Source organism: Drosophila takahashii, chromosome 2R (genome assembly GCF_030179915.1).
Source record: "Drosophila takahashii strain IR98-3 E-12201 chromosome 2R, DtakHiC1v2, whole genome shotgun sequence".
NCBI classification, from domain to species: domain Eukaryota; kingdom Metazoa; phylum Arthropoda; class Insecta; order Diptera; family Drosophilidae; genus Drosophila; species Drosophila takahashii.
In genome coordinates, this window is record NC_091679.1 from 43060104 (window position 1) to 43085719 (window position 25616).

Consider the following 25616-nt stretch of genomic DNA (forward strand, 5'->3'; position numbering starts at 1 on the left):
AACAAACCACTTGGCAGGAGTCGAAAATTCATTGTTACACTCTGGACTCCCGGATCGTAAGGATATGGGATTGGGAGGTATTTTCCGTGCTGGAGAGGTCCTGCGCACTCTCTCCCGCTCTCTCTGAAATCCTCTCTCCAGCTAGCTCCGCCCCTCAAGCACACACACACAGAAGAACCCTCTGTGTATATATAGATGTGGTGAGCTCAACCGGTTTCCAATTCGATTTGGAAACTCGAGTCGTCAGCGGGCCTCAGTCGCTGTTTTCGAGCCTCGAGTTTATTGCCAACTCTGCCTTGGCCCGGTGCGCAACGGTTTCGGTAGTTTGGTAGTTGTGACATTTAACCAAAGCATAAAAACAAAAAAAGGAAAAGTGAAGGAAAATTCCGAGAGAGAGATCGAATTAAATACAATTTGTGTGTGTGTTCTTGTGCCCCAACTGTGATCAATCATATCATCATTGCCGATTAAAGTACTTTTGCCCCTGAAATCGCCTAAAAATCGAATGGATATCAAAGCCTCGACGCCGCCCGCCCTCGAAGTGGCTCCTCCCGGCCAGCCAGGATCGCCAGGAGGCAGTGGTGGTCAATCCAACTCCAACTCCTCCTTGGCAGCCACGACGCCCAACAATCCAACCGCCGCCACATTCCAGCACATCTTCGAGCAGCTCGTCCAGCAGGGCGGCGGCAACCACAAGCTGCCGCCCAAGCAGCTGGAGCACCTGCGCCACCTGCTCGGCAATGTGAGGGATGCCAAGAACCTGCAGATGATCGTGGAGAAGTTCAAGAACCTCGAGCAGTTCCACGAGCACTACGCCGCCCACCTGGCCAACAACAACACTGTGATTTCGGCCGAAGGTGAGCGCAGATTGGGTTGGGTTGGGATGACCTGCCGACGGCTAAATTTAATTCGATTTTACATTGGATTGATTGTCTTTATAGGCTTCTTTGGTTTTTGATTTCGATTCAGGGCAGTAGATTTGAAGAAGGTTTTCAAAATATATTTTTAAAAATATATTTTTGACTTAAATTATGGATAATTGAAGAATTTTTTCTTAATTTTCACCAATTAATAGATTAATATAAAACAATTTAATGAAAGGGAAGAGTATTTCTGATTAAACAAAATAAAATAAAAGAAAAAATTAAGTCAAGGCAAAGGAAAGCATAATTATTGCGATTTAAAGTAGTACATGATTTAATTATTTGAATTATTATTATAGCAGATAAATACAGGCATAAATTTAACTTAAATTAATTGTATTTATTTTTATAAGTTGGAACTAGTAGCAATACTGAAAAATAAACCGTTGGTAACCGTCTAAAATCCTTTCAGCCAAATATTTTGGTTTATTCATCTTCTAATATCTTTATCTTATGTCAAAATAGACCCATACTTTTTATTCCTATTCTGTTTAGCTACCTAATTTGCAAAGTTCACAAGTTTATTTTCCATGTGTGGCCTTAGCCGGAAAAGGCTTGCAATTGTTTGATTATAGATTTAATTAACACAAATTGCTGCCGGACACGGACATTCCGAACCGCTCTTGCTCCCTGAATTCGAGAGAGTGTGCGTGTTCACAGCAATGTTTTTTAGTGCATTAACATGCACAGCGGAAAATTTGAGAGAAAAATTATAAGCTAATTGCAAGACGAGGCAATTAAAGGGATTTACCCGCTGCACTTTTCCCTGTCCACTTTCCACCTTTCACCACCGCCACTCGCCACTTGGCACAGTTTGTTTTAATTTCGTTAAAAATGCATAAAGCCATCAGGCAACATGTTGCCTACTTTCCAGCATGCCGTCGTGACAACTGGCCATTTTTATTTGGTGGAGGGATAGGGGGAGACATGGTTGCAATTACAGCTTTTAGCTCGTTAAAATCGCAAATAAAGTTGTGTGTATGTGGGACTGGACTAAATTTTAATACTTTCGAAATTGCTGACAAATTTGCATAGAGTCGCAGGTTGCTGTGTGTCGTGCGCCTAATTGACTTTGGCAAACTGTTGGCAAACAGGCTTTTAATTCCGTATGCCCTGCGCTTTTTTTCGTTTTACCCGCAGATAGCAACGACTTGCTAAAGGATAATGCCAGGAAGTTCGGATCGGGCGGACAGACGCTGACGCCGCGCCACACAATCGATGCCATTCTGGGCCTGAAGAATCGCAATGTGAATGGCACTGGGAATGGGAATGGTCGAAATCCGGAAATGGTCAGCGATGGTAAGTCTCGAAAATCGGATGGGGTTATATCTAATCAGTAGGGTTGTGAAAACATCGATAATTTATTGTTATTATCGATACTATCGGAAATTAGAGAAAATAAATTACCAAAGCTAAAGAAAACTAAATTAAAAAGTTATTTAAAAAAGCTGCGCTTTAATTATAAACCTAACGGAAATTTAATTTTTAACGCCATAAAAATAAAACAAAATTTAATGTTTACATTTTAAAACTATCGATATTATCGATAGTGTTATCGATCGTTTTACCAACCAATCCTTCTCTTTAGAACTAGAACCATTATTTGCCCATTAGCCATGATCGTTAGCTGTCATAAAAAGTGGCAAATCGATTTCAATTACCCACTGGCAGGCCATGGAATCAACAAACACAATCGCAAAATTGTATTAGCCTTGACAGGGGGTGTTGGTTTTTTCTGGGTGGTTTAGTTGGGCGATTGGGTGGCTTAGGTGGGTGGTGGCGTCGGTAGTTGCACTTTGGCAACGCCTCGAGATGCACGACAGCTGATAAGCAATCAGTCAGGTAATCACTCGCCAAGAAAACGAGAAACGAGGCCCGAAAAAAGGAAGTCACAATATAGATGACATAGGGATTAGAAACCCGCCTTTGGTTGCCAATTTAAACTTCTATTAGTTGAATACTTTTGAAGGCTTTTTAACTGGATTATGGTGGGGATTTTCGTGGTGCCAGCTGGCGACGGCTCCTCGTTGGGCGCCAAAAATAGTCTTCTGCACGTCATTTATAATTCATTTCGCTACTGTTTTGATTGCCGACTAGCGATTGTCGCGTCTCGACCACGCCCACCGCCCAAATTGGCAGCGACTTGCGAAAAATGGGTGGGCATTGATATGGCTGCGATTATGGTTATGGCCATAACTCCATAGCCTTGAGTCCTTGGATCATCCAGTGAGGTGAGGTGAGAAATTAAGGAGTTCCTATTGCCATTTGGGCTGGGGAATAGTGCTTTTCGCACTTATATTTCATGGGTAGGTTTGAACAGGTTGGGTTCTTACACAGAGAAAATCAGCCGTTGAAAATACAAAAAAAATAGTAAAAGTTTCTTAGCCCTTAAAATAGGTAAAATTCACCTATAAAAAGGTTAAAAGTTGCAGCAACAAAATACTCTATACCATTTCAATCATCATTTTTCTCGTTCTGCTAGCTTAATACTACAAATTTAATGGGTAGATCTTGAGGAATTTTTATTATTCTTTTTATTTCAAATTGTCTGTATAGAAACAAGACAATTATAATAATCATTAACTTTTTTATAAAACCATAAAAAATTTCACTTAAACTTACCATATATTGATTTTAAAAATTTAATTGCTGTAATTACTTTTTTCGCTATAAAAGACTGTACAATATTAGCATTATTGATCAGTCTAATTTTCTTTTATTCCAAGGCAGAATGCCAAAATTCACCTAATATTATAACGTATCCCATACAAAATGTAATCATCTAAATTAAAATCAATATTTCTATTTGCCCAATCTTTAATTAACAAAAGCAATTAGAAACTGTTTAAATTGGCAATTCAGCAGCATTTTGAACCCGCACAGCAGACAGCCAAAACAATTAGCAGCAAGTAAATTTACAATTAATTCAATTAAGTGCGTTCATAAACGCTCAAAACAGACACCTCGAATTCCGACAGTGGCAAAGAGCCTCCTCTGAAGAGCTCGGACAACCAATAATAACAAATTGACAACAACATTAAGAGCGAATCAAAATGGCGCTGGGCGACAACAACAACAACAAGAGCACAGATTAAATGGCCGCAAATTAATTAGAAGCAGGCTAATTAGTGGTGTTGGTTGAGGAGGGGGAGGGGGTTTTGGAGGTCTACCTACAAGGCAAGCTCGCAGCATTTCGCATTTAAGCCATAATTAAACTGGCGGCCAGACACAAGCCGTCAAAAAGCATTTAAACTGACAGCTGGTGGCGTCCCACGGCAGAAAGAGACAGGTAGAGTGCAGTCGAGAGAGAGGGAAGACGTAAGATGTAAACAATCATTAAAGGCGCAAAGGAGGCACAAGTGCATTTGGCCAAGAAGCAAAAAAAAAAAACAAACTTGCTCTGCATCGTTAAGATCAAGATAGGCTAAAAGGAAGAGCGAAAGAGAGGGGGTTATGTAAAAAGAAAGAGAGGGTGATATACAGACAGAAAGAGACGGGGAGAGCAATCGAAGTGATCCCCATCTACACGAGATCTGTTAAGCAGTTGACGCGGCATTAAATTGAGCATTAAGGCGTCTTAATGATTTTAATGCGTGTCTGTGCGTCGGCGTCGTCTTATTAGCCGCCTTTGTGGCTTCTACCACTTTTTATAACCATAAGAAAACCCCCCTCCTCCCTCACACTTGTGATTGACAGTTTTGTTTATGGCTTGTTTCGCTTTTTGATATGAATCCGATATCGCATCTCATCTGGCTGCTAAGATCTTCCGGCGAACAAGAAACCGAACGAAATGTGCATTTCCTTTACCTGTTCTGGCCATGACTTTTCGAAAACCCCCTGCTTTTCGGCTAATAACATATCAATTAGGCCGCCTAATGGCCAAGTATTGGGCCAACAATGGGAAACTGTCAAATCATCATTAGGATTAGAGACATGGAAAGGGAAAAAAAGAAGAAGTGACGCGATTAACGTCAATTTGTCCCTCACTTTGCGATGGACTCATCGGAAACACGAGTCAAATTAGAGCAAATTGAGAATCCATTCTAATCGAGGTCTAGCATCTCTCTCAAGGAAAGTTTCTCGGTAGCCAAGTATCTCAACCTTTTAGCATTTACAATCGCAGTTTGAAATTCATAATCAAATTTAAAACTTGAATTTAATAGCTAATGGAGAGCAGCGCACGGAAATCATTTCTTAATTGATCTGTCGATCATTTTTTCACGGGGCTAGCACTGAATGAATACCAAACCTGGTTGTTAAAGCCAACGAACCTGAGTGAATGGGAAGTGGCTTATAAAGCGGTTCATTCACCATTAGGCAACTTGGATCTTAAGATTATATTGGTTTATTTATGGAACTGATATATCAGCTTAAAAGGTTTAGAATTTTGTATTACTCAGAAATCTTTCTTCATATTATTTATAATTATGTTAAAATTAAAAATAAATACATTTTTGAGAAGATTGTAATATACAAATATAAAAAAGCTTTAAAGCTTCAATAAATAAACCCAGTAATACAAATCTTATATTCTAAAAATGTAATAAAAGTTTGATGTAAAATATATAGTACTTATATTTCAGAGTTTAGTGTTTACCATTTTCCTTCTTCAGTCATAAATTATGTTTTTCCCTCTGAATTGATTCCTGTCATATAAGGTCTTGATTTATGTCACGTTATAACAAGTTCCCAGCGATATATATCCATCACATCATTCACACTTTGGCGAATTGCTTAGGAAAGAGCCTCCGCCTCTTGGTCGATAGGCAGAAAAACTTTTGTTTTAACCTTTTATTTTTCGCTGCTCACGCAATTAACTCACGCACTCCGTGTGGGCAACTCAGCGGTTGGTTTTTTGGAGGATTGTTGGATTGCTGGATTGATAGAGGGGTTTTTCGTCAGCCAGCTACTGTCTCTCATGCCTCATGTGGCTCACATTCAAATAAACCCATTCCGACATCTTTTGTGCTACTTCATTTGCAGAGGCTTTGGGCTTTCAAAACGAATTTCGTTGTTAATTTCATTAGCACCACAGTGGCTGTGGCTCAAAATAAAACGCATGCTGGGCGTGTAAATTTCGATTGATTGGTGAAAACGCTCGCTGAGGTTAATTCGGGGCATTTACAATCGTTCGCTTTGGCTGCCGTTTAAATTTAAAGTTAATTAGCCAAAATGTTGACCCAATTAATCGGACTGAGCCGAATCGAATCGAATCGGAACGCATAATTACATTAGACAATCGACTAAGCGAAAAGGGGGGCCTACATGGAAAAGCAATTATCCAAAAGACTATCAAATAATTACAGATATTCTCGGGACTCGGCTCGAGTAGCAACTTCCCACCGTCTGACTGGATAATTGGTTTTGTTTTCGAATCGGCCCGCCCTCGAAAGCCAATTTAACATAGAAATTGAATTCGGTTACACAAAATCCAGCCCAGAACTGCCAGGATCTGATAGTTGAACCTGTAATATGTATGGAGCCTTCGGCAACTAATGACTTCCTTGCATGTCACGTGATATGCACAAGCGCTAGTTTGGAGAACGCCCATTAGGGACCAATATGCCATACCATCCCATACCAACTAACCTCATCGGGAACTCCTTCTCTTTATTCCGAGAACTTTTATTGCCTCACATTGTAAATAGCAGGCGTCTAATTGAAAGCCGTTTATTAGTGGGTGGGCGGCCAACAGGTTTGACCCGCTGTGGGTCGAAGGCTTCCATTCAACCACCAAATTAAATAACACGTTGTTATTAGCCAGCCGGGCTGTTCAAGGCCTTCAGCCAGCAAGTTGGCAAACAGCTTTATGACTTCTCTGCCCGCCTCATTGGGCATACTAATTAAAATCTAATCAGGTGGCTAAATGCGTGGGTGAATCGGAAAAGGAAAGGAAAAGGAGCCTCGAGTGCTCATTATTGATCATGCTCAATTAATTACACACTTAATATTGCTTTCAGGTTTCTGCTTTTGGGATGGGTTAACTCAAGGAAATTATGTTGTTGAGGAATATTTATTGCCAGATTTATATTTTAGTAAAATGTCATTCAAGGCGTCTCAAATCATTTTCTTTTTTAGTTTTAAGGTACTTTTTTGAAATAGACTTATACTTTTAATCCTTCGATTGGTGTTTAGATTGATATTATTTGTAGGTGGGTAAGTAATAAGTTGGTATGGTATTTGAGTTTTGTTCATTTAAAACTCTGTTTCATTTATTTTCTATTTGATTTTTGATATTTTTTTTTCTATATTTATTTGATTATTGCCGTATGACACTTGTTAAAACTTTCTACAGTTATTTCCGGAAGTACTGCAGTTGTAAATTTTATTTTATTTTTTCAAAATCAGATCTTTTATTCAAAAGTTATGAGCAAATAATAAAATTTATTTAGGTAATAAGCGTGCAAGCAGTGCAAGCAGTGGCTTTGCTGCTTGCAAGGCTCCATCTCCCTCGCACTCCCTTTACCAGATTAACAGAGTTACTGATAGCCGATGTTCTAGTTTTCATTAGCCCTATTAAGATACTTACTGCTTCCTACACTTTACTTAAGTTTAATCTTCCTTTTCTACCTCTCCACCCTTTCAGGCGCCATGGACCCCTCCCTGGGCGACGAGGACGCCACGGATTTGCGCTGTGGCATGACCCTGACGCAGCTGCGCAGCATGGACAATCACATGGCGAGCATGTTGCAGCAGCACGCAAAGAACGGTGGTCTGCCCTACGGCCCCCCAACTCCCCCGGGGGGCGGAGGTCAGCAGCAGCAGCAGAGCCCCCACAACCCCCCGAATGCGACGCCCCTGCACCATGGACAGCAGATGGCTGTGGGCCAGCCGACTGGACATCCCGCGCATCCCGGCCACCACCCCTCGCATCATGGACATGCGCCCTTTGGCTATCACAATGCCTTTGGATTTGGCCAGGCGGCTCATGGGTACCATGGACATCAGGAGGAGGCGACGGCGGCAGCGGCGGGTAATTACCTCAACTCGATGCACCAAATGGTGGAGGCCAATCAATTGCAGCCAGGAGCCTCTGGAGCTCCCCATCCTCCGCCCAGTTCCTTTGGCAGTCATCAGCAGCATCTGGCCGCCTTGGCTGCTCAGGCTGCGCAGGATAAATACGCCAAGTCATCGCCCAGTGGAGCGGGTCCTCCTGCTCCTCCGCCTCCGCCTCCCTCGTCGACGGGTTCCTCCCCCTACTTCATCGCAGAATCTCAGACGGCGCCTGTTGCCCCGTCGCAAATGGGCTACGACGAGCGTTCAATGTCCTCGGCCAGCGATCTGGAGGAGGACGACGATGATGCGGCAAAGTTGCCCCTCGATGTGACCTCGCCGCCCACTCCGGCGCCTCGCAATCCCCTGGCGACCGCGATTAAACGCAAGTCCGCCGGCGTCTTCTGTGATGATAATGAGCCGAAATTAGCCAACGGTCAGTTGGGCGCCAATTATGGCATTAGAGCGCGCAGCCTGGAGGAGGTGCATCATCAGCAGCAGCAACAGTCGCATCACCAGCAGCAACAGCAACAGCAGAGCTTTCAGCATGACTTTCGCAACAGCAGCAATGGCAATCCCAGTGGAAACAGTGGAAACTCCGGCGATCATGGCGAGCGGCTAAATGCGGACAGCGATAGTCTCGTGAACGGCAGTTGCGCCTCCAGCGAGGATCTCAACCAGACCAACAGCAGCGAGCAGGGCGAGAAGATCACTTCCGGCAGCGACGATGAGGGTGAGTAAGGGATCTAACAGATCCCTAATTTGACATAAAGCAGGATATATTGATAATCATCAAAAATAGTTCCACTTACAATGAATGTAGCCAATAAAACTAATTCGGCTATTAAAGACCTTGAGTTAGGAAAGTACGAATAAAGTTCGATATTATTTCAATTTTATATATAGAGGTACAATCTCGGTTGATAGATAGGAATACTTTACTAATGGAAAATAATAATGTTATTTATTTTAACTTAACTATACCTTTACCTTGATCTCTAATAAGAAATTACATCGATCAGCGGCGATATGAATCTATAGTATTGACTACGTGCCGATTATTAAGCCTACTATTAAGTGCATTGTCGGCAGAGGAATATCTACAAAATTAAATAATAAGAATTCCTTTCTTAAGGATCGAAAAATAATAATTTCGAAATCGAAATAATAGCAATAGCATTTTATTTAACCCCTACTTAATTTAACCATTACACTCAGAAAATGAATCGCCCTGAATTTTAGAAAATCGCCTATGGATTTGCTTCACTGGCGATTTTTTTCTTTAAAATAAAAAAATTTTCTACTGGTAAAGAAAATTTTCTTCCAATTAATCAAAATTCATTAAATTCAAGAAATATTCCAGAAATATAGAAAAAAATCGCCAGTAAAGCAAATCCATAGGCGATTTTCTAAAATTTTTTTTTGAGTGTAGGGGAGAGTGGGGGAATTTCGTCACAGGGGCAATTTCGTCACCTGCAATATCTCGGAATCCATAAGTCGTAAAAATATATAATTTTTTTGTTTTAGTCCTTCAAGACGGCCAGACACAACCAATGCATTTGTTTTGCACAAAAGGCCAAGATAATTAAGCTATAATATTAAATGTGTTTCAACAGTTCAAAAGCTACATTTAGTTCTCGACGAAATTTTTTCTGTATGCCACAATTCAAAAGGAATAAGATACACGATTTTTTATATAATACACAGTGCTATAATGTGCATTTCTGCGTCAGTGATTTTTAACTTCGCGCCTAATTTCGCAAGAAAAATAATTATTTCTAAAAAAGTACGGTCTGGGGAAATTTCGCCACCGTACGCTAAGGGTAAATTCGCACCTATTTTAAATACATATTTTTATATTTGACGAGCTGGCTAACGAACAGACTACCAGCAGCAGCAACAAATATAGGACGTCAACAAAAATGGTACGCTTGATCAGTGTAGCATATTTTCAGGCGTTAAACTCCCTACATTTTTCAGGTGACGAAATTTCCCCAGTTGTGTGGTGATTTTACCCCCCTGTGTGGTGAGATTGCCCCAGTATATTGGTTTTACATTTTATTTTTTTATAAATCACCAAGCTAATTAAAAAAATAGGGGAATGTCACATTTTAAAGCTTGGTGCTAACCGCATTCAACAATAAAAATAGAAATATGATAACGTGTCTCAAGATGGACAAAAAATAGCTTTGAAAAAATGCTGACGAAATTCCCCCACTCTCCCCTACTTAATTTAACACGTATTTAATTTAACCCCCACTTAATTCCGTTCCACGTATTTGAATCGGCAGGCCAAGACGATAACTGCGCCAAGAAGAAACACCGTCGCAATAGAACCACCTTCACCACCTACCAACTGCACGAACTTGAGAGGGCCTTCGAGAAGTCGCACTATCCCGATGTCTATTCCCGCGAGGAGCTGGCCATGAAGGTGAACCTGCCGGAGGTCCGCGTCCAGGTGAGTCATCTCCAGTCCCCTTCGAACACCATCCTTATATATACCCAGTATCTCTTGTGTTTCGAGAGTGATTTACACACCCGTAGCTCGGCTAATTGTGCAATCAACGTGTCTGCCGAGCGGAGTAACCGCCAGCCAGGCTCCGGAAATTAAATAATTTCCGTTTGCTATTTATTTTAACGAAATTAAGTTGTACCCGCTGTTTATCATCCCCTTGCATCTGGAAAAAACAGCTAAAAATGCAAGGTGTTAGATATGCTTATAGGGACTTGAAATAGCTGACAGGGATTTATGGCCGGAGGATCCTTAATGAAAGGAGAACTAGATATTTGCATTATTTAATTGACTTGTGCGTTTTCTTCTTTGTATGAAGAGTACTATCTTTATTTAAAGGTAAATTAACGAAATAACTCCAAACGATTTAAATACCTACATTTCACCATAACTCTTTTCCTTATTCATTTATGAATTTTCCCTCAAACCCTTCGACTATATATCCCCCGGGAGCCATTATAATTGTCAAACTTTGTGCATAAATTGCCTCCGAGTGCATGGAACAATTTATGTCTCAATAGCAGAATGACAACGCCGAAAGAGTTCTCAAGTTGAGTTTGCTTTTCTTCCTCGGAGAGAATTATGCATTTTATGCGACTATGCGCTTTTATGCTCGGAGACACTGAGGCAGTGGCAATGTAGCAATGTGCCGATATGGCGGGATGCCATGTCTGGCAGCCATTCGTTTCGGGTGGCAAAATGTGACGTGAACGGGCAGGGCGCCTCGTAAATTCCATTCACAGCGGTGTAGCATAAAATACGCTTAAGCAGCAACTATCGATGGGCGAAAGTGGGTGTTACACCCAGAAATAATATTTATGACTTATATAAATATTTCAAGAAATATTAATTTATTTAAGCTCCTTCTAATTCCAATATTTTTATAGATTATTTAACATAAAATAACTTATTTTGCTTTAAAATTCTACATCATTTTTTTAAAAATATTTTCTCAGTTCAAACATAATGAAGTGAATTTATAAATCCAAGCAGTATACAAATATAATAATCTTCATTTGTTTAAAAATTAATATTTAAGATAGTTAAAATTGCCAGTTTCCAGTTATGATTTTATTATTTTAATGATTTAATTATAATTTTATTAGGGTGGACCAAATGATGACTAAATGATTCTTCAAAGGCATTACTTAAAGAAATATGTGATAGTTCATGCAGTAGCTTTCTGTGTATTCCAAGGCAATGAAAAAAATACGTCTGTTTCCAACTTGGGGCTGCTGTAAGTTCTAGAGTGGACCAGTCAATTGGCATAGTTTTCTAACCGCAACTACCGGAGTGAGGCAAATTCTCGGGGGGAGGAAATAAAGCTCCCTCCCTCCCCTCCGGTAAATGCAAAGGACATATCAAATTTCACGATTTCGTTTCGTTTCCTCAGCCGACAAATCATTTTTATTGACTAAACATTATCGTGCCCACACAGCCAGAGTTTGGCGACACTGTCGTCGGCGTCTCCAACACAACACGGGACATAAATAAATAAACAAATACCGAAAATGCCGTATGTATTTATAGGTAAACGCAAAGCTATAGAGCCGCCCAAATGGAATACAAAAGTAATGAAGCGAAATCGCATAAAAATTTCTCCTTCTGAACGTTCGGGGCCTTCTGGCCCTCATGTGTCACTTTGTCAAATTGACACGAATTCAAATTATGCCAGCAGGAATCGAAGCGAACTGGAGTCCAACCCTTTGACTCGTTTTTTCGATTTAGTGGGGTGCCTCGTACTCGTCCTTTCGTCCTCGTCCCGTGATCCTGTGTGTTTGTAATCGTATTTGCGGTTAGTTTGCATGAAGTTCTAGTTATCGTTTTTACTCCTTTGCTTCCTGATTTTTTTCCCCATTTTTTCCATTTTTTTTACCCTTTGACTGGGCCTGGGAAATTGCTTGGTGTGCAACTCGTTGAAGGTGGAAATTTGTTTTGATTAAGTTTGCTCGCACACACACATCTGCATGCATACTATACTATAGGCTATAGGCTGGCAAAAAAGGAAATGTAACCAAAACCAAAGTTGACTGAGTTGTTTCTTTCTGGCAAAAACCCAGCCAGCCGTCCACCAAATAGAATTTCTCGTTTAGATGAGTTCATTTCAGGGTTTCACTTTGGTCGCCCACTTTTCGTCGGTTTCTTTTTGGTTGCTGTCATTGCATTGTAATAGATTTGTTAAATGTTTGTTTAAAAAGTTTGATTGGATTTCGGCATTTTGTGTACGGGGCAATGGAATGAATTTCTCTGTGGCTTGTTTGATTGTTGTTTAAATGGCAATATTCGTTTGACAGGCGGCGAGAGGGCCCGAAACTATGCAAGTTCAATTGAAATTGTGTCATTTTGTGGTTTAGCAATGGCCCGAAAGACAACTAAATAAGGTATATAAGGGCGGCAACCATTAAACAAGGGTTAGGCTAGGCTGTCCATAAGCCCGGAGATTTTCGTTGATGGTAACCAAAACAAAACGCGTTAAGCCAGCAAATTAAACGGCAGATTAACGCCCGAAAAAAAAGCATAACGAAAGGAAGCTACACAGGGAGAATTCTGCTGCTTGATTTGGAATTGAAAATGTTTTTAAAATTATAGCTCAAAATATAAATATACTTGAACTTGATATAAGAACATTTGTGCTTATACGGACTTTAAGAACAAATGTCCTCGATTTCAAGAACAAATGGTCCCAAGTCAGAACGATTGAATATTTCTCTCTGTGTAGGCGATCATTAACACTTGCCGTGGCAATAGACATCGTTTCTTTCCCCCTGATATGAGTATAAAAACACTGGGACCCTGAGAGCCGCAACATATGTTCTTCTCTTCTGGGAGATGACAATTACTTTTGTTTGGATTACTCGCTGACAGGACTGAGTGCGGTTTTCCACTCCTCCCTCTCCAGCCGGGGGTTGTCTGGCGCCCAGTCAAGGGTTAAAGCCGCCAGTCGACTCAATCATACGCCGCATTAAACCGGGGGCCAAAAAGAGTTTAATTAAAACTTAATTTGCCATGGCCGAGCGCAGAAAATCGCATCCCAGATGGGGGGTTGAAACAGTATAATGTTTTCAATAAGATCGAGTATCGAGTATTTCTACTGCATGTCTTGCTTTAGTTAGGCAAATAAACATGACTATTCCCATGTGCAACGAGCATTTTTATTGAGTTTATTAGCAGCAAAAATAAACAAAGTATCGAAAGAGACGGAGGCGAAAAGTTTGTGTCAATTATTTTGCATAGTCAAATGATTAAATATCGTAAACCTGTCAAAATATCCTGCGCCAAAGTAAATAATAATCCTGTGTAATAGTTTATTTATCTGCATATATTGCTCATACGACATGTGTGACGTGACACAGACAGCCCGAAGCGTTCTTTATATCCTATCCGTTATATCCCTCTGTGTGTGTGTGAGAGTGAGTGGATGTGCATAAACAGCAAACAAATAAAAATGTCATTTCACTAACAAATAAAATAGATTTTTATTGCATTCCACTTGGCCTGCCTGCGTCTTTGGATTCGGATTTACCAACCCCTACCCCATTTTTATGCTCATTTCGTTGGGGCGCTCCGTTCTGGTTTCTGCTCCGATTATTTTTTATTGAATATTTACTTCAACTTTGGCATTCGTTTGCTTGCATGACCGTTTTATCGTCGAATCGCTTTCGTTTTCACATGCCATAATAATAATGCATATTAGGTTCATTTGTTTAGAGCCCCAGCCCCCAATGAAATCCTATACAAATCTAATAATGAAAACGATCGCTGCTCGCCGCTCTTTCCGTTCGTTATTCGTTTGGCAACTTGAATGTCCTGTGCGGGTCATCAAATCGAATGAATGAAAGCCATTGAATGCTTAAGTAGGCTGGTCCCACTGGAAATGGGGAAAATGGGGGGCGTAAAAAGCTTTCAAACTTATTTAACTTATTGTCGTGGGGAGGGACAACCTCCCGGGACTTCTGAGTAGTCTCTTTAGTGATTTTTCGGGAGTGGCCGGGTCTTTTAAGGCCATTTATTAGGCACTTGTCCTGATTTGTGTCCGTTCGACCAGTGTGCCCAGAGCAGTTAGTGAACATTTGCATTTCTTTTCTGCCGTCGCTGTAATTAAATGACTATGAAATATGCAACGAGCTCAAGCGGCAGCTGCCTTCAAGTGCCGTTATTTATGGGGAGGAGGGTGATGGAGGTGGGCGTAAGAGGGTGGGTGTGGGCAAAGCAATTAACACATTATGCCACCTTGGCATAACAACAGTAAGCGGGAGGGAACGAAAGCCAGGGAAAACAAAACCACCGCAAGGGTAAATAAATGTCAGGTCACAAAGGGCAGACGGGAATAGAGGGAGTTACCCTATCCGGAAACCGGGCTTATAATATATTTAGACAGGGTCTGAACTTGTATGCTTGTGTGCTTGATTTACACATCTGCCGTTTATTAAAATGTATTTTGATCAACTGTCAGCTGAAACAAAAGAAAGCTTGAGCGAAACTTTTGAAGCACTTGATATGAGAAGGCCAATTTAGGTGACACGGGTGGATTTCGAAAAACAAAAGTAGGGATAGGGGTAGAAAAAGTGGTATTAAATATGTAAATATATGAATGTAAAAAGTTCAGCTGAATAAACAAAATCTGCTTAAAAAATATATCTAAGTTCTTTGTTAAAAATATTATTCATTTTCTTTATTTTTATGAATTTTTTTTTCTAATAACTATATTATCAAATACTATTTTTAATGGTTTATATATTTACCTTTATTGAACCACAAAATTAAGGTAAATTACGACTAGATTCTAATTGAAGGCTTAGGGGGAAACCCAAAATCGGGAGGGAATTCTCTCCGCCACAGAAGTTTGCCGCTTTCAATTAACCCTCATTAGAAGCTCCTTGCGAACGAGAAGAAGAAAGCCTTCTGCGATCGAGAAACGCCCACGCAGAATCCGTGTCGCAATTAATTAAACTTGAAAGCGCAGAAAGCAGATAGCTGAGGAGTAGGGATGACGACGCAATTACCGGGCGGCTCAAAGGAATTTTCAAAGTTGCGGGAGAGAGAGGGAGTCCTGGGGGCCGGAGATGCCGAAGGATTCTGGCAAGGAGCACATTGTCGGCATCGTTTGTGTTTGTTTGCGATGGCATCCAATTTCATTCTTTTATGCGACTTATTGAGTTTGCTCTGCGTCGTCGTTGCCGTCGTCCTCCGCCTCACATGTCCTTTAGGTCCTGGTCTGGTACGGGTCTGATGTCCTGGAACGGCCAAAGGGTGTTGTTGTCTCCAATTCCTCTTCCCAGTTGCCTCGCGGGCTGAGTTTAAAGGCAGCCTACTACGCGGCATCCTTTTCCACCGTTTAAGCTGCGAAACGTGTCCTTGTGTCCTTGCGGCCTCTCGCTATTTGCTTTTCCAGGACTTCCGAGCTTTGATTGCGCTTTTTACGTGGCTAATACAATCAGAGGAGGGGGCCACGTGCTGGGGATTTGTTTTAGTTCGGTCTCAGTTGTCTCAAATTCACCGTAACCTGTCAACACATTTTAATATAAATGCATAAATCAAACGGAATGAAATTATAAATCAAACATTTCACCCCTCTAGTGAAATTGCAACCCCCGAAATGACACACACTTGACATCCATTTGTTTGGCTTATGGCAAAATAAAATATAAACCAATGTAATCAAGCGAAGACAATTACAATTACAATGAAATTATTTCCCATTTTGTCAGGGTTTTTTTTTTTTATGGTAAATTACTTTTGCCAAAAAAAAGCCTTGAATCTCTGAGAAAACAGCGAGGAGAGCAGCTGTTCTGCCTGGAGTTTTCTGAACTCAAGTGTCAAGTGGAAAAGGAAAAAGAGGGTGGACCAAAGTGGAAGGTGGGTGGTTTATTTGGAGAGGCCTTCACACCCCCGTCGCTGATGGGAACATTATGAATATTATTCAATTTGAACGCCTAAATGCTTTGTAATGAGTTGCACATCTGTTCTTTCGGAGTCAAAAGGCAACAGGATAAAGGATAAAGTGCGGGTGCTTTTTTTCGAGTATTATGTTTTTATTGCATTACAGCCCTGAGTTCCATGTGTCAGATGTCAAGGATGCACTCAATCCAGTTTACAGTTTACGAAGAGATTCAATTATGACTCTGATTTTCTGGATTGTTTAATCTGGGAATCGGCGAATGATGAACTTCAGGGGGATACCCTATACCAAACAAAACAACAAAAATACTCTTGATGCCTCTCTGCTGTCAGTTTAAACGAGCATTGGGCTTAAGTTGTCAAATTAGCGGCAACAATACAATTTCAATTTCGATCCACAGTCAATCAAAGTAATGCCCAAACCAGAAAGAGAAAAAAACAGGTATAAATCGGGGGACTGCGATACGTAAAATTGACTTAATCAGCTTTATATAAATGCTTATTTTGACAACGATTGGGGTGATGCATGCCCACATATGTACGCTAATTATGTCGGGCCCAAGCGGCTTATTATAATTTCAGACATCATGTTTATGTTGTTTATGGGACCTCCTCACTCCCTACTCCCCACTCTGAATTCCGTTCTCGGCTCGCTTTTCCGCTTTTAATTAATTCCCGCTGCCTGCTAATTGGTTTTATGCGTTTCCCAAACGAATTCCTCCCGCCGACTGCATAAATCACAAAACACTTAAACAATTTTCCAAGCTCTGGCCTCTATTACCTCCTCGGCCGACTCGTTCACGTTGATTACGTGCTAATTAATCACCTAAACAAATTTCGCTTCGGCTGGCAGGTGGAATAACTATAACTATAATAACAATATTATTTTCGAGAGCACGCAAATTATAATTAAGTTATCAGGGGACAAACTTTGAATGCGAACAGGCCCCGAAACTTGTGCCGCCTTCCACTGAGGAAAAAATACAATGCCAACATTTATGAAATTCCAATCTAAACATGTAGGAAATATTATTCCTACGTACACTTTAAAAATATTGATAATTAATTGACAACAATATATATTTTCAGCCAGATAGTTAGTCCTTTATTTCATTGGTTGTTTATAGATATGACACTAACTTAAGTATTATATCTGTAAAGATGTATGTATGTTGAGAATAAATTTATTAATTCACCTTTAAATTCCCTGTTGCTAAGACTTCATTTTAAATAAATCCAGTTAAAAATTAATTTATTAGGTTCCTCTTTTTCCGTTTACTAATGCTTGATTTTCGCAGTGCACTTCCATCTATTTTGTGAGTCCCCCGAAATTATTCAAATTGAGCGTGGCAACGGCTCGGAACCGGTCTAATTCAGATCCCCCGACTTTCTTTCCCTGGGGCCCTCGACTGTTGCAAATTAAAAATGCGTCAACAGAAATTTGTCCCTGTGAATGTGTGTGTGACTACGCCTGGGAAGTGGCAAGGACTAAGGGCTAAGGACTTAGTGCCCCGAACCCCGTGTGACAATCGCGCTGAGCAACCCCGAAAGGAGCCCGGTATTTGTCGTCCTTTGTAGCCGATTTAACTGCTTATTAACTGTGCGTGCGCCCGTTTCTTTCGCTCGGAATGCTGCCCGGCATGTCAGCGAGTAAATAAATAGCTAATTAAATACAGGGTGCCACGTGGCCGCCAGCAAACACGCCCCGGCAAACAATCCTCCCCAGCTCCCCGGTCAAAGTCAGGTCGGAACAATTGAAATCCCAAGGAAACCCGAGAAACCCTGATCGAGTGGGTGTCGGATTGGCAGCTCGCTTTTCTTGGCCCGGCTTTTCTCATGGCGACATTCGAGGCGGAGTCGCTGCTTCTGCGGCTGTCAGAGAATCAAGATTTGTCGCGTGTCTGGCCTTCGATTACAGGACTCTCGGCAGAAAAGTAAGACTGCAATTAGCAGTGTGAAAAGCTGGAAAAGTGTGGGATTCAAAGGTCATTTAACTTTTTGGAATTCATGGAAACAGCGTGTTTCTTGGATTTTTTTCTAAGTTTCTAAAACGTAAAACAAATCTTATTTGTTTAGTAAAATTACTTTATTTAAAAAAAATAAATATAAATTATTTTGCAGTAGAAATTTTTTGTAAATTTATAGGAAAATATCACCATTATCTTCAAGATTATAAAATAAAACTTTAGGGACATTTTCCGTACTAAAAAAATAATATTTTAAATCAAAGTGATAATTGCAAAATGTAAAGTAAAATCTATTATTTTTAGGCAGTATAAATATATATAATTTTAGGGTTCAATGGGATACATTTCTTATATGTAAAAAAAAGTGCTGTATGAAAATACCCCTCCAATATCTCCCCTCCCCATCAATTTTACTACAAAAACCAAACGGCGGCATCGAGTGTAAATCAATACGCTTGTCGGCTCCTAAACTAATTAAAACATCTTGCGGATTGTGGTCGTCGTCAGAGCTTTTGTCTCTGCTCTAATTTGCCCTGAATCGAATCGCACAAAGAGCAAAGAAGCAAGAAAGCGAAACAGGATGCCCGAGCTTCTTCTTCGGGTAGAGTTTGGATTCAGAGGGCACCGGTTTGCGGGTCCTTTTTCCTTGGTCCTGTGCCGGAACTAAAAGCCAACAATGGAATAAAAAACATGTCATAAACTAGCTGGGCCCGGGGACTCCACGCTGCGGCATTGTCCCTCGGAGTTTTGGGTTAAAATTATGACAGCCCCTGAAATGGATTGAAACGGACTGTGCCGTGAATGCTTCGTGTCTGTCGCTGTCTGGGTTCGGGACAGCCCTATAATTAGGCTCCCCCTGCCTATACAGAATTTGAGGATTTTTTAATTGAATTAAAGCTTGCGCGAGGAGCGGCCGGCGTTCCCATGCAGTTTGCATTCGGGTTATTACCTTAGGCGCCGCTATCAATATCCTTGAACGCAACGGGTTGTCCTGCCCTCCCGACTTTCGAACCCTAGGACCTCGGGTCTCTAATTGCAGGACACGCTGGGCCATATTTTCCCTCGCTTCGCTTCCATGCAATTAGTTTGCCTATCGCAAATCGAGAAACAAGCCAGAAACAAAGTGCATTCGATGGCATCGAGTTTTCAATCAATTTGATTGAATTGCATGACAAACGGGCGGCACTGGGATAATTATAGTCCTGTTGCCGGCATATAATGATTATGCGAGTGAGTAGTAAGTAGATCGCACGAGTTGATTCCGAGCCGATTGCCCCCCATTGGGAGAGGTAAAAAGGTATCGAAGGGGTTTACCCATTGCTTAGCTAAATCTAAATAAAATATAACAAATTTTATATCACAAAATATATTTGTGTTATTACTTCAATGAAATTTTTTAAAAGTTCTCTGACTAAAAAGGTTACAAAAACAATCTTTTAAAATAAGAACTTTACCAAATAGAAAACAAATACTATATTAAATCCTTGTTTAAGCATTAAGCAAGAATTCAAGTAAAGATATTGCCAAAATATTTAGTTCCTAAAAGATCATGTCTTTATAATAAAATTTTGAAGTTGAAAAATTAAAAACACATCGACTCGTATAATTTGTAGTGTGAGTTACAATTCCAAACTCATATTTATTAAGTCTCTTAAACAGGAGTTTTCCCTAAGAGGCCTCGCATAAACCTAGCATGTGGTCACTCCAACTTCCTTCTGTGTTTCCATTGATCAAAACCAGGCGAAGGTTTTTGGGAAGTAATTTGGCCCAGGATCCCGTTGCCACAAGACCGAAACGACCTACCAAAAACGGAAGTATGAATAATCCAACAACAAGCGCTTTCTGTGTAATATCAAGTTGAGCTGCAACAATTGAACCACCCCCTCCTAACCACCCACCCACCGCTATGCCCCCTCCCCCCTCTACGACCCTCCCTCTCTACAACTTGCAAACAGTTTTATTAAGCTGCTGAAGCTCTTGTGTGTTAAAAGTCAATTTTCCAATTTGCAAACTGTCAGAAACATTCGAAAAGCAATTTCTGCCACACAGCGAGTGAGAGAGAGGGCAATATTTAGCCGAGAGCGAGAGAGAGAGAGCGCGCACATTGCGTATACGCCTTGTATGCTGTGTGAGTTACTTCAACATCTATGTGGGGTTATTTTTGCCTTCATTTTTCCCTCTTTTTTTTGGGTGGAACGACACTTTGCGGCACAAGTTTTCCAATAAAACGGCAAAACTTTGCTGCGAACAAAATTAAAGAAGACGACAAGGAAAATGGTAGAATGACATAGCCAGAGGAAGAGCAAAATGATGATGATGAGGTTTCAGGGGGGTCACAAATTGTTTGCTGCCAATGTGAAGTTTATGAAAAAGATTAAAGTTGAAAAGTGGTTGCCTGATGGGTGTGTGGGGGGTGTGGAGAGTGGGGGGAGGGGGGTCTTGTGGTGAGTCGCGTGCTCCACATGAATGCCAAATTGCTGCAGGCCTGCTCGATAGGTGGGTGGTTCAGTGGGTGGTTGGATGTTTGAGGACACAACCGGCTAAATGTAGCAAAATTGAAAATGGCTGAAAATGGGGATGCCCGCCTGTGAGTGTGTGTGTGTGTATGGGTGTGTGTCCGCCTGTTTGTATTTGTGTCTATGGGGTGGAAAATTGAGTTTGGTCCATGTCATGGTGAAAAAGGGGATGGCGGTGGGTGGAAAGCTGAATGGGCGGCAGCATCAACAGCCAAAGATGAAAGCAGACAATTTCGCCAACTTTCGGGTGGCTGAGTGGTGGTGTTGGCTAAAGGTCATTATGATGTTTGTGGGCGTGGAGAAAGCTTTCTCCATCCCCCTTTCTCTCTCTCTTTTAGCGGGGTTTATATGGGGGATTTTCATTATGGCGCGCCATGAATGGAAATTACAAAATTGATTTTGATGATTTAATTAAAATGAAGAAGCACAAACTCAAATTATAACAGCCAGCAAAGGCACTCTCTCCTCTCTGTGCTTGTGTGTGTGTGAGTGCGCTTGAGTGTGAGCCAGCTGAATGTGGCCTAAAGCTGCTAACTTTAATTTATTTTCTTCGTACAGATTTGAGAGACAGGAAATTAGACTTTCTAAATGGGATTTCAATTCGGTTGAGGAGGGGGAAGGGGGTTGGATGGTTGGAAAGATGGAGGGGAATGGGGGGAAAGAGGAGCCAACGGCATGAGCCATTTTGTTATTGTTGCCTGTCTGCTCTGCTAATTGATATCCGACAGATATTCAAAGATAATCAAGGAACCACTCTAATTGGAACGGATTTTATTGGCTTTTGATTAGCATGAAATGAGTTTTCGATAGTTGTAAATAAAACAGAACTTGGAAAGCTAACTGAAAGATCTTTTACATATTCTGTATTATTTTATACAGTTTAAGACAATTTGTAAATATTTTAAATTTTTAGTTTTTGGTTAAAGGATTAAATTTGTTTAATACATTTTTTAATGCAACTTTTTTTTATAAAAGCTTTTATTATTTATTAAGTTTGATAATGTTTTTAAAAAATAAAAATTTCAGAAAAACTGGTATATTTTACAACTATTTAGGTTAATTAATTCCAGCATTAACAAAAAAATTTTCCAAGTTGATCAACCTTGATTTCATAATTCACTTTTTAACTTCCCTTCTTGCTGCATAGTGTATTTTTAATTAAACCATTTGGAATTGCATTTTCCGACTGGCAAATTTGTTTTGCAAATCACTTTCGGGGCAACGAAAATAATTTTACGCACCATTATCTTTAATTAAAGAGCCGCAGAGCGGCTGAAACCAGAGCGCACACATACCAACAAAGATACAAACACTCACATACTTATAGATGGCTGTTTATGTCCTTGTGGCAGGAGCGGCAGCAACCAAAAAGCGGCAACAACGACAAACAACATTATTTCATGGTAATGAAATTTCCATCAGAAATAATTTCTTATTAATTTGCGCAAATTGCATTTAATTACTTTGAGCGTGGCAGCAGCAGAAAGTGGGTGGTAATAACCCGGCCGGGGGGCAATGAAAACTTTTCCTAGATGGCTTTTATCTCCCCTCTCTTTTGCTCCCTCTCTCTCTGTCTCTTTCTCGCTCTGCCACTAATTAGACAGCCACACTAATACACACTCATTGTTGCGATAATTCTAATTAGAGCCAAGGCATCTAATTGAATTTTATTTTATTTCCTTCGTTACTTGGGTGGATTTTCCCCGTGTGTTTGTGTGTGAATGTGTGTGTGTTTGGGGGGCTGCTCAGCCATTTTGTTTGCCCGCCTGTGTGTGTATGTATGTGTGGGTATCTCCTGGCATCTCTTTTGTAGGTGTGTGTGTTTTCATTAACAATTTTGCGTTGGCCGCCATTTTGCTTTTTGTCTTGTGTGACTCTCTCTCTTTCTCTCTCTTTTGGAGCTGCGACTCTCTTTTTGGGGGGATTCCCCCTCTCAGCTGTTGCTTTCCGTTTCCGTTTTCTAATTACGCGTTATACTCTTCTTCGAAATAAAAATGTCTTCCGCTTTATAGTTCTTTTTTTCTTTTTGTTTTTTAACGCCCGATTAAATTAGCCCGTTTCTTTGCAAGTGATTAATTTAATTGCTCCAGCCATCAACCCAATTAGCTAACCCATCTTCTCCTTTTCTTTCTGTCTTTAGGTGTGGTTCCAGAATCGTCGCGCCAAGTGGCGTCGCCAGGAGAAGTCGGAGAGCCTTCGCCTGGGCCTGACCCACTTCACTCAGCTGCCCCATCGCCTGGGATGCGGTGCCTCCGGACTGCCGGTGGACCCGTGGCTGTCACCGCCACTGCTCAATGCCCTGCCAGGTAATAATCACCCTCTAAACTAGAAGAAAACAAAAAAAAAACAACAAAAAAATAGAGTTATAAGTTTGATTTTAGCTTCTATACTGACATGGCCAATAAAAACAGTTTGACTTTAAAGACATTAAAAGCAAAAAAAAATGAGTTCATTAGTTTTTCTTTTTTTTCTGTTCCATATTTAAAAAAAAAAATTATTTTCTTATTCCTTTTTCCTACAATTTTAGGCTTAGAGTATATAAATGAATAAATAAATACTTTGGAAAATTTATTATTTGTTAAATTTCAAAGTCTTTTTTTTTGACACTTAAATGAGCTTAACTAAACTATTGAAGAGGAATAATAATAAATACGTTCATAATTTTCAGACGGACAGCTTAACAAGCTCTGTAGATTTTGTAGATTTTTTTATCAGTGCAGACACATATTGTTCTACCTTCCCGTTCAATATTTTTTATAGAATAAGTTTATGATTTATTATAATTGTCCTTCTTTTTCTGGGTGCATACTTGTACTCTTCAATTACTCGAGTAATTTAAATTGCAATTTTTAGGAAAGATATTTAATTATATCTCCCTTGCATCCCTCAAGGCTTTAACTCACCTCCCCCTTTTTCTTTCTACCCCCAGGCTTTCTGTCGCATCCGCAGACGGTGTACCCCAGCTATCTGACGCCTCCGCTGAGCCTGGCGCCTGGCAACCTGACCATGAGCAGTCTGGCGGCCATGGGCCATCACCACGCCCACAACGGACCACCGCCCCCGCACGTGGGCCACGGGGGGCATGGTCAGCCGCAGCCACCGCCGCCGCCGGTGCCGCACGGAGTGCCCCACCCACACGGGGGCCACCATGTGGTGCCCCTCTCCCACCTCTCGCCTCACCTGTCACGCATGTCGCCGCATGCGACGTCCTTGGGCTCCCCGCACCACCCGCACCACGGAGTGACCCCACTGCACAGCAACAGCAACCTGCCACCGAGTTCCACGGCCACCACGGCGGCCGTGGTCTCATCTTCGCAGTCGTCCTCCTCCTCCGCCTCGCTGGAGTGCAGCGGTCCGGATGTCTGCATGTCGCCGCAGAACCTGAGCCTCGGCAATGCCGACTCCGATGGCCGGGATCTGAGCAGCGACCTGGATGCCGGCAGCACCAGCAGTAATCCTGGAAGCAGCCTGGACAAGTGTGCCGCTAGCGCCAATATCGAACTGCTCGATGTGGGACGTGACAGCCCACCTCCTCCTCCGGGGGGTGGAAAGAACAACTCCTCCGGCTCGCCACCGGCGGACATGCGGAGCAACTCGATCGCCACGCTGAGGATCAAGGCCAAGGAGCACCTGGACAACCTGAACAAGGGCATGGTCTCCATTGTCTAGCAAGAGATGGAGAATCCTCCCAACTAAGTTCAGCTCCAATCAAAAGCCATTCCTTACCCATATCCCCATATCATCTTCTAGGTGTGTCCTAAGTTTAGTGAATTTCGTGTTGTAAGAACTAATTTCAGAACGGTTAGATGGTTAACTTAACATGTGCAAAGTGTATTTGTAAAATTTCAATTAATTCCATGAAAAACGGCTGATGAAGAAGTCTATTCCTAATGCATATTAGCACAAAATAAATACGACAAGTTTTAGCTCAAGATATTGGTGTTTTATTGGGGGAGGGAATAAGTTCTGGCATTAAAAATAATTAATTTAAAAAAAATACAAAAAAATTTAAGTAAATAAAAAAAAAGGAAATATAACAAACGAATTAAAATTACGTACATTTAAATTTTAAATAAATCATTAATTAGGAACATAAATTAATTTATTGTTTAGAGTTACTCCTCTATATATTGTTATTATTTTTTAGGGCTATAAGAAAGCAATAATCACATGAAAAGTGCGCAGTCACAAAATAAATATAAATTTATGACAAATAAGTCCATAATTTTCTGGGAAGGAGTTCAATTAGCAAGGGAGCAAATTAGGTATAGGAGGCAATCTGAGGGGACACCAGCCATCAATAACCCAACTTGTCGGGCCAATTATGAGTGCTTATCTGGCCCACTAATCGCCTGTTCGAGGCTGCTTAATGACTTGATTAATAAGAAAATCGGGAGACATTGAGCAGAAAATGCTGACAGGCAGTAATTAAATGCAATTAAAAAGGACTAAATGCAGTGCAAACAAAGGACTCAAAGGAGAAGTGGGGGGCGGGGGCTGAAAGGTGAAACAGGTGCAGTAGCCGCAGTTGAATTTAATAAAGTAACGAATAAAATTATAATTGATTAACGCCGCGGGCAATTAAAATGCAAGCATGTTGCCCTCGCCAGGGGGTAGCTACTAGCTACTAGCCACCTGTATGTACAAATCCTGAATGTTAGTTCCAGGACCTGTAACTACTGTACTGGTTTTTTGTGGAACAGAAAAGCATATCCCACATGAGCGTCACAATTTGCTCAAAGGACCTCGGCGCAATGATAATTGCCTGCAATTACATCAGGCCGCTTATCACACGCACCACATCTAG

The 25616-nt window shown here is 41.0% G+C and overlaps 2 protein-coding genes across 7 annotated transcripts in view; one reads left to right on the forward strand and one right to left on the reverse strand.

The window, feature by feature from the left end:
• otp (orthopedia homeobox) overlaps positions 1-5960 on the reverse strand; it is a 42935-nt gene extending 36975 nt beyond the window's left edge. For 3 of the 6 annotated variants that reach the window (XM_070212585.1, XM_070212582.1, XM_070212583.1), the window contains exon 1: positions 5521-5960. The gene's annotated coding sequence lies outside the window, so the exon portion shown is untranslated. The remainder of the gene's footprint in view (positions 1-5520) is intronic. The other 3 variants (XM_070212578.1, XM_070212579.1, XM_070212581.1) reach the window with 3 other exon arrangements.
• Rx (Retinal Homeobox) lies at positions 1-24755 on the forward strand. Its single transcript, XM_017146571.3, has 6 exons — positions 1-857; positions 2064-2222; positions 7510-8649; positions 10208-10374; positions 22950-23115; positions 23739-24755. Exons 1-6 carry the CDS (start codon positions 506-508, stop codon positions 24476-24478), a joined length of 2724 nt encoding a protein of 907 aa, XP_017002060.3. The 5' UTR covers positions 1-505; the 3' UTR covers positions 24479-24755.
• The last annotated feature ends 861 nt before the right edge of the window (positions 24756-25616 follow it).

What these genes read in the sequence shown, in the direction of transcription:
- Rx (XM_017146571.3), top strand. Translation starts at nt 506, where the DNA reads ATGGATATCAAAGCCTCGACGCCGCCCGCCCTCGAAGTGGCTCCTCCC. An exon ending in TTCCGGCAGCGACGATGAGG is followed by an intron (nt 8,650 to 10,207) that starts GTGAGTAAGGGA and finishes TTGAATCGGCAG; the next exon opens with GCCAAGACGATAACTGCGCC. An exon ending in TGCCGGAGGTCCGCGTCCAG is followed by an intron (nt 10,375 to 22,949) that starts GTGAGTCATCTC and finishes TTCTGTCTTTAG; the next exon opens with GTGTGGTTCCAGAATCGTCG.